The following is a 10,215-nucleotide window of genomic DNA, read 5'->3' as shown; positions in this document are numbered from 1 at the left end:
TTGTGTCGTTCCAAAGTGACGTTTTTAAAAAATAGATATCATTCTTTTTACATTATTTTTTTTCCACATAACATACTTAACAACATTGCATATATAATCCCATGCGAGGAAAAAAACCCATTTCAAATGAGATAAATGTGACAACTAAAGAAACACGTATTCGTGTCATGATTAACAGACGACTTAATTGTCTGTGACCGAATTTCGCATTAGTATGATATTTCTTGTCATGATTAACGGGACGGACGACTCATTTATCTGGGACCGAATTTTGCATTAGCATGGTATTGTCCGATTGGCTAATCCGAACTCCATTGGCGAAACACAAATAGCAATAGCTGTGGGCAGTTTGAGTTCATTCACACATGGCGAAAATACAGATGAATCATCATAGGAATCATCGCCATTGCTATTTGTACTTCAAATCTACCTCTCTCTTTGCATTTGTATCTCCGCCTCCTTCCCTCTCTCCTTCTCTCTCCTCCCTGCCAATATATAACTACTTTTTTCCGCCACACCACCTCACTGCGATCTCTCTCTAATCTCACAGCTTCAATCGTCTATACATTCGTAGAAACAGAGGCTTCAATGGCAGCTTCATTTGGAGTTTCGTCGGCCGCCGTTCAAGCCGTCAAATCGTCTGCTTCTCCTCTCCCTTCTGTTCCAGGTATATACCGGATCTTAATTTTGCGATTTGAATACCGTTTTAAACAATTGAAATTATCAGATTTTTTGATCTAGTGGAGCTGCGTCTAGTTAATTTGTGTAAAATCGTTGGACTGCATTCTGCGATCGTGAATCTCGTGGAATTTTGTTGTATTCGTGATGCATTGTGTTCCGTTATTCACTGTTTGTTGCTTTCGCAGTCGTCAGATCTGAGGCGAGGCCGATCTCCGGTCGGATTAATAGATCTCGGAATGCTGGGAAAATCGCTACCCACGCAGTTGCGGTTAGTGCTATGTTGTGTAGTTGGATTTTATGCTGGTTCATTTTCATTGTTAGATAGAGAGGGATTGTTTGGTTTTTGCTTCGTATTAATCGACCTAGGTTTTGTTTCATCTTTCGTATTCAGGCACAGACTGAGAATCCTGCCTCAGCTGCTTCGAAACCAGGGTATGATTTTTAGTTATTAACTATGCTTTATGTATGGTTTCTGTCTCTGTTTGCATAGCACAAATTGAAAATTCCATGTTTGTTTTGGAAATCTACAGTGATGTGAGCTATGTGTAGTTCGTGTGTGGCTGAGTTCTCTTTGTCTTTGAGCTCTTTTCATCCTTTTATTGAGAGGTGGTCTTAGTTCAAATTTATCTTCCAAGTGTTAGATAATTTCTCTGTGTTCATGGTTATGCATGTGACCATTATCGAAAAGACAAGTCCATTAGTTTGTTTGTGTTACCTTACTGTGTGAAGGAAGGGTTCTATATTCATTGTTCACGAGGATGCATTCCGACTGTGGTATGGTATGTGGTATTTAAGAGTTCGTTAATTATTTAAAATAATTTAGCATTAGCTTGATAGATTGAATTAAAAAAGTTACAACTAGGAGTTGTGCTTTACAATCATCATCACATGAAGACAGACTGGATGGTTCATGGTTCATATTAGGACATTATTGTACACAGTATATGCATTGATGTTTTCTGCTAACAAGCATTGATAATTGCATTCTTTACCCAACCTTCTTTCACACTCCACCGTGGGATTGACTTACTTCCGAACTTTGGTTCCTTTTTATGTTTAAACTTTGCAAGATCATTTCTTTTTTCTTTTGGTTAAACTTTTCTATCTGACCTTTCAACTTTCCCAGTGAACTTTTGTTTTTAGCTAAAAGTTTTCATCTTTGTTGTTATATGAATGATATCCGGTGCCTATATTTCCAATGTACGCAAATTGTGCTTAATTGTGCATTTGAAATTTGAATGGTTAGAATTGAATTTACCATAACCTGAGTCTAGCTGAGCACTTCATGTGAGATAAGATGAAGAGAGCCTTAATAATTGACATCTAACACAAATTTTGGCTGTTGGTTGTAAAGTATAGCGTTTTGCGAATTGAAATAAAAGGTTAGGTATTTAGGTTACAAAGTTTCAAAATAACCATAGTTTAGGTGGCAATAATTGTTTTCCCTTGCAGTGGATGTTTCATTTTCAGATTAAAGATCTCCCTAATCCATGTAATTTGGTTATAATTAAATGGTTTGGTGGGATTGTGTGATCACGCACATGTGAGATTCTGTGCTCAAGCCATTGCTGTGTTGGGAAACATCTATGTATTGTGAATTTGTGATGCTATCATGTTATCTCCTTTTAATTTGCAATTATGTCTCATACCAGCTGTCTGATCTTGATCTTAAATCCTTAAATAATGTGACGTGGATACCTATTCCAGGCATGAAGTGCTGCTGTTTGAAGCCCTTAAAGAAGGACTGGATGAAGAAATGGAAAGAGATCCTCGAGTTTGTCTCTTTGGTGAAGATGTGGGACATTATGGTGGTTCGTACAAGGTCAGCAAGGGTCTTGCTGAAAAGTATGGAGATCTGAGGGTGCTCGATACACCCATTGCTGAAAATTCTTTTACCGGCATGGCTGTTGGGGCAGCTATGACAGGTCTAAGGCCAGTTGTTGAGGGCATGAACATGGGATTTCTTCTCTTGGCCTTCAACCAAATATCTGACAACTGCGGCATGTTGCACTACACCTCAGGCGGGCAATTCACTATTCCGACTGTCATTCGTGGACCAGGAGGAGTCGGGCGCCAACTTGGGGCTGAGCATTCACAGAGGCTCGAGTCCTACTTCCAGTCAATCCCCGGAATCCAGATGGTTGCCTGTTCGACCCCATACAACGCCAAGGGTCTGATGAAGGCTGCCATCCGCAGTGAGAACCCTGTGGTTTTGTTCGAGCACGTGCTCCTATACAACTTAAAGGAAAGAATTCCCGATGAAGAATACGTAGTGTCACTAGAAGAAGCAGAGATGGTGAGGCCCGGCGAGCATGTCACAATCTTAACATACTCGAGGATGCGATACCACGTCATGCAAGCTGCCAAGACCCTAGTGAACAAAGGCTACGACCCAGAAGTGATCGACATTAGGTCTTTGAAGCCCTTTGATCTCTACACAATCGGAAACTCCATTAAGAAAACACACAAAGTTTTGATCGTCGAGGAGTGCATGAGAACAGGTGGTATCGGGGCCAGCCTTACTGCTGCAATAAACGAGAACTTCAACGACTACCTGGACGCGCCAATTGTTTGCCTCTCGTCTCAGGACGTGCCCACTCCTTATGCCGGGACGTTGGAGGAGGTGACTGTCGTCCAACCTGCGCAGATTGTAACGGCTGTTGAGCAGCTCTGCCGGTAGCTTTGGAAGACCTCTCTCTGCCTCTCCGCATAACAACGGTATCTCTTTTCATCATAACTCAGTTATCCTTTTTTCAAAAAAACTAGTTTTTGTTATTAGATGTTAGATCAGTTATTTAAATGACTGTGAACCTATTTATGTCTACTCTGTGTTGGAGAAATTCAGTAGTTTTTTTTTTGTGAGATTTTCTAAACTTGTTAAATTCAGTTATTTTTGCTTGAATTGAACTTGATCAAGAAATGCATTTGTAATTTGAGTTTGAATGTTTTGCCCTTTTATATTTTTTTATGTGTTTTATGTTGTCAATGCTTTTTCAGCATCATCAAAAAATAGTCACACTACACATTATATATAGACTTAATAATTTTTTCTATGATTTGGGCTTAATTAAATTGGGCCTAATCTACCCTGTTTAGGAACCATACTTGATACTAAAACTTTTAATTTACACACAAAACACCTCAAACCATTACATATAACAATGTTAATAAAATGAACTCCAAGAAAATATTTAACAAAAATATGTGTTAATGGAAAACACTCCACTATGTGGAGTTTGATGAACCATGTTTATCTAATAATCTCATGCTTCATGTTATGATTTACAAATAGAAACAAAATATTCAATTATCTATCCACCTATTTATCATTTATGGGACTTGAAAAACAAGAACATATATCTCACCATTGCCTTAATTATAACTAATTTAATTAATAGTTACTTCATGTTCTCTGATAATTAAGCCTCCACAACTTCTATAATCATGCAGATGCATAAATCATAATTTCCAATAAATGGAATAGTTAATTACAATTGCTTTGTTGGTTAAGCCAACGCTAAAAATGAGTAACACTTAATTATTATGAGAGAGAACAAATATTTTCAACCTTTTAGTCGCAAAGATATGAGTACCATATATAATTGATACATCTTCTTGTTAAGTGAATGCAACACCTAAGTCTTGTAAAAATCAAATTAATGTTGATTTCTCCGGGAAACTAATTTACCGTAAACACAATGCCTTTATACATTTTAAGGTAATATTCTAAAAAACATACATGAATAGGATTCACCACAGCTCAATACTGCATTATTCCAACGTATACTCCATTCGTCTAAATATAGATGAGTCGCATTCTTTTTTGGATTGTCTCAAGGTAGTTGAGTCATTTTCTATTTTTGGCAAAAACTTTTTTTTCTCTCATATTTCACTTTCTCTTCATCTCTTTTATTTTATTCTCTATCTTACTTTTCTCTCTCCACTTTAACCTTCAACACATCAATTTCTTAGATCTCGTGCCTCAAAAAAAATGTCCCAACTACCTTGGGACGGAGGGAGTACTATATTATGCGTTTGTGTGCATGCAACTACATGCAATGACAGATTCATGTGAGATCGGACGTTCGACCAGTCTCACTTCTAGATTCGATCATTAGAGTTGTCCACATGGTGCGACAACTCCAATCTAAAACTTTAGAATTGGGTTCAATTTCATTATCATCTATTGCCATCACTCCTCGAACCTCTATTGACTAGATGCAAAATTGGAGAATATATGTACGTGTACGTCTCTAGATGAATTGCATGTCAGTAATTATCATCAGACAAAGTGCTGACGTGAAATTTAATTCAAAAAGGTCTTCTAAATGCAGTCATTGGAAAGTGGAAATCTTATTTTGATTCTCACACGAATCTTACAAAAGTGAAAAAGTAGTACTAGGATTGATGTCTGCAAACATTAATTGTCACTGAAAAAAGCCAGTTTTTGCGATCAATGCAAAAGAAGAAAAAGATTTTGTTTGTTAATTGCGGTGCATACTCACGAAAATTAGGGTTTCTTGCAACAGACAAATCAATGTTGGGAATTGTGTAGTATGCTCGAAAGTTTGAGCCTTATTACAATTCCGAAAAGAATGAATTCTTACAGTTTTAATTGGAGTTAATAAATTATATACATGGACTAAATTAATTAAAAGATGTGTGAAATTGAAAGAGTACGTTAAACAACTTTTATCTTTTAGACGTAATTCCGTGAGCATTAGTCGATACATAGATTGTTTTGTGGTAGGTTTACATTTACAAATGTTGTTTACGCTTCAATTTTGTACTGTTTCTCGTAATGTTGTCTATATCATACTTGTACTTTATTTTGAACTTTGAGTTTTAATCTAGGCACATAATTGAATTTAAGAATACAATTAAAAGTATAAGGATTAATTTATTTAGGTTTGTTTGTATGCCTTCTTTCAAGCCTTGGCTTCAAAGTTTGATCCATTGAAAAGCTAAATTTGTCGTATAAGAATGTGATTTCTGAATTCTAACAGTAGCATCAAACATATACCCTATCAATTTAAATATATACAAGATGTGACATATATATTAGTAGATGTGGATGAAATGTGTTTAAATTAGCTAGAGTATATTTCAGCACTTTTTATCCTGAATTTTCTGTCACCGTCTCCTTGTTTTATCTCAGCCCTCATGTGCTCCTTAAAAAACAAAAACACAAGATTTTTAAGTGTTAATTTTTCGAAAGAAATACAGTCCTTACATATGTTGAGAATACAAAATCATTCCCGTTAAATGCAAATTTATTAAAAAATATTATTAGCATTTTTACTTTTACAAAATTCATGAAAATCAGAATTTGATCTATTCGTTTGCTCTACAACTTTAAAAAATACATTAATAAAACAACAAAAAATGAACGAATCGAACTTTGTTTTTGAAATATAATTAGGTATACATTTCAAACTAGAATACTTAACCAACACATAAAATAATAGACACACGAAAACATCCGAGTTGTCAAGCATACTATTCATTTAATATTTGTGGTTGAAACCCTCTTGAGATAAGCTTCACTTCTGGCCTTATAGCTTCCACGTCTCCCTACTTATTTTCTGCTTAATATTTCTATATATTGAGTTATATGGTGATTCCTAAATTCAAATCACAACTATAGATTTTTCCTTTGTATGTATAAATTATAATTATATAGTGGCATGCAATTTTGATATTGAGTTAGGATCTGATATTAAGATAGAACTGATATTCATGATTCAACGAACGAACTGCTATTAATTGAGGAACTAGTAACTGATAATTATATATTTGCAAACTAATTTTATACTCTAATTTTAAGAAAAGTTCTTAAATGAACTTTTTCCTCACAATATGAGTACATTTTTATACTCCCTCCGTCCCAAGATAAGTGACCTATTTCTTTTGAGCACGAGATTTAAGGAATGGTATTTAAATAAGTTAAAGTGGAGAGAGTAAAGTATGAGAGAGGGAAAAGTAGAGGAAAGAAAAGAGAATAAAGTAGGTGGAGAATAAAGTAAGAGAGATGACTTTTTGCTAAAAATGGAAATAGGTCACTTATAGTGGGACACCCCAAAAAGGAATACAAGTCACTCATCTTGGGACAGAGGGAGTATATTATTATCAAAAAATATTTGTGCATATTGTGTGCGTGCATGCTTCATTGAAATTAAGGAACCTTTTGGGCAAGAAGAAGAAAAGATAGATTTTGTTGTATGTGGTCAACTTTTCTTAAGAAGAAAAGTAAGATTTTATCGAAATCTTGAGAAAAGCACTCTTTATGGATTTTTCTGCAGACTATTAATGGTGTGAGCCTTTCAATTAGGAAAAAAGATGAATTTGTATTCTTCCCTCTTTTTAAAATGTCTGACTTCTGAATTTTATCATGTTACTTTACTTAAAATATTGAATTTAAAGCATTTATAAATATTTTGTTGCATTTATATGGACACCATTTATGTTTAAATCACTTTAGCATTTTGGTTTTTATACATTTGTTTTAATTCTAATGAATACACCAAAACTATGGACCAATCTAGCCAGGAAAGTAGTTTATGATATATTGGAAAGTGGAATATTCGTTATAATCTAATTTGAGAACACAAAATTAAGAAACAATTTATTCATATGATGCATCATTGTTTGTTAATTTAGATGTCAAATTGGTTTCTTCGATTCGTAAAGAGGCAATCATTATTGGCAATATGTGTAGGGTGCTTCAAACTTAGATAGGCCAATTAACTTTGACACAATGGCAAAACCTTTTAATTATATATGGTCATGATTTTGACAAATTAATGTTCAATGTTACAATATTACTTAAAAAATATATATATCATGATATATACTCAAATTTTGGCAAAAAAAATTCACGTGGCATTGCGAGATCTCGTGCAAGAATATAAAGTGGCGGTGACACATAAGATCTATCGACATATTAACTGGACGAGAAAGTGTACGAATCTTACCAATTGAGTCGCACTTTAAACCTTTGATTATCGTAATCCACATCTTGAAAGGTTATTAAAGAATAAAAGTAACAGCTAGCTCAATTCATGAATCAGCACATACAAAAATCGACGTGTAAATATAAATAAAATTTAAAATCCATCGAGTCAAAGAAGGTAAACGCCTGCTTCTAAATTTAGTAAACAATTATAAAACCTAAATAGAATATATAATCATAAATTATAAATTATAAATTATATATCTTGATTTAGGCATTCATAAGCCAAAGTGATGCCACCATGGTTTATTGAAAATAAAGTTTGTTATAGACAGCAGAAAATAACTCATTTGAATATTTTGTAATTTACTATTTTGAGGCTAGTGAATTTTTATTCATAACATATATTCATGAAAGTTAGATAGCATCAATCTTGAAATTAGAGTTATGATGAGAATCATGAGATCATGTTTTGCTATTTTCTCAAACTTACAACCTGGAATCAATTGTTTTTATCTTTAGAAAAAAAATTCTTCACTGAATTAAAGAAGAATAAAGATATAATTTGGTTAGAAACTATGTACATTGATAAAACTTTCAAAATATTGTCAGAATTAAACCTTAAATTGTGGTGATGTCGTGTGATACAAAGAATCTCTCTAATAGAATAGATTCAATGCATGGACCATGGTTGCGCATATATTATATTTTGATTTACTTTGGTGCATATATATTATAGTATTATACTTTGATAAAAAAAATTTAAATTATTCAAGGAGTACTAATGTTGATTTTTGAATATGAATTAAAATTGATTTGTATGTAAAAGAACCATTGTTGTCTTGTTGTTATGACTTGAATGTTAAAAAATTTGTTACCAAACCCTAAAATTTATTTATTTAATTAAAATTAAACTATATTTGGAATTTATTTTGTTACCAAACCCTAAAATTTTAAATACTCGACAAGGTTAAATAAATTGATGTTTTTTTTGTCTCCATTACAACAATGGACATGTACGTTGATGTAACTTGTATTAATGAGATCTAAATAGAGAGAGGAAATTAATAATTTACAATAGTTTGGTAGTACTCCTAAGACCCACAATTCTGAGCAACATAAACCATTTTCTCGAAGATGGAGATAGAGTAATAAAGATTGTGGTAGTTGTATTCATCCACAACTAGACCCATATGTTGCCTTGAACCTATAGCACAATTATGTATAGCCATGTGAAACAATAAATGGAGATATATGCTTGGAGACATATAGTATATGTAATGCACTCCATCGTTGTTTCACATCGATTGTGTAAGACAACAAATGTGTCGTTTATAGACAAAATAAGTAATCTCTATGATAAACTAGTCTTTTGGGATGAATCTTTGTGCTTAGGATATGTTAGACAATAGTGTGTGATGATTTTTAAACAGGATAAGTTGTCTCTCACGTGATAGACTAGTTTTTTAAGACTCGAATTTTGGTTGTTACAAAAGCTATGATGTTTTGTGAGGATTTGGAATAAATTGTATCCATTGATCTTATCAATCATATGGTTGAGATTGAATGTAATGTTAACATGCACTTTTTCTTGCATAAGGACAAATATGTATCAATCAAATTTTAAGAAATAATTGCACAAAATATCACACAAAAATCCTATTGAATATGGACATATCGCAATTTGATGGGGGAATATGGCCATAACCGGTGTTGATTATAGGCCATCATTGAAATTCATATACATCACGTTTTTATAGACTACGAATTTTCGTAAACACCGTCATAAAAAAAATCTGGCACGGGACAGATGGAAAACCATTATCGATCTTATGTTAAGAACCGTCCATAAACAATCTAACATGAACCTGTTCATGTCGGGTACTGGTTTGGGTTGGGGTTGGGATTGGGTCCGGATCAAGCCGGCCTTCGCATGGTGGGGCTCGACATGATGACCCAGAGTGAGTCCAGACAAACTAGAAGGTAGGGCAACGTTGTAGTCCTTGACTCATTGGCCTCATGCACAACTTGTAAGTCTAATTGTCTAATTGTCTAATTGTCTCTTGTCATTAATCAACAAGACAACAACGATTTGAGTGCCAACTTTCTCTTGTAAAATAGATATTCAATGTTTTGTTGTTCATTTTAAATATCATGGGTTAATATAATAATCTTATAATTATGAACATGTGAAACTAAACACTCTAATTCGAATTTAGATATGCATTCATCTAGCAAAAATATAGGGAGAATTGTCTCCCTCAAATAATTTTTGATAAAATGCATATAATGTAGTATAAAACAAAGTTGTGTAATTTTGTAGTATAATACTAATTCTTCTTGTTGTAAATGCGAGAGAGGGACAAATCCAAATTTATCTTTCATCCTTATAAAAAAGCGATGTAGGGCTTAAGATATGTGAATTGTCAATTAAGTCTTTAATTTGATAGCAGTAGAATTAGGATTAGGAAGACAACTCATGATTCAATTTAGAGCATCCGCAATGGTCGGCTAGCGACCGGCTAGCCGATTCGTCGCGCTAGCCGATCGGCTAGCCGAACCATTGCAACCGGCCAGTGGCT

The 10,215-nt window shown here is 33.9% G+C and overlaps 1 protein-coding gene across 1 annotated transcript; it reads left to right on the top strand.

The window, feature by feature from the left end:
* Positions 1 to 367: 367 nt before the first annotated feature.
* LOC125202643 (pyruvate dehydrogenase E1 component subunit beta-like) lies at positions 368 to 3,624 on the top strand. Its single transcript, XM_048101093.1, has 4 exons — positions 368 to 667; positions 867 to 949; positions 1,073 to 1,113; positions 2,389 to 3,624. Exons 1-4 carry the CDS (start codon positions 589 to 591, stop codon positions 3,359 to 3,361), a joined length of 1,176 nt encoding a protein of 391 aa, XP_047957050.1. The 5' UTR covers positions 368 to 588; the 3' UTR covers positions 3,362 to 3,624.
* Positions 3,625 to 10,215: the final 6,591 nt, after the last annotated feature.

Source organism: Salvia hispanica, chromosome 1 (assembly GCF_023119035.1).
Source record: "Salvia hispanica cultivar TCC Black 2014 chromosome 1, UniMelb_Shisp_WGS_1.0, whole genome shotgun sequence".
NCBI lineage: Eukaryota > Viridiplantae > Streptophyta > Magnoliopsida > Lamiales > Lamiaceae > Salvia > Salvia hispanica.
This window is presented reverse-complemented; position numbering and strand designations above follow the sequence as displayed.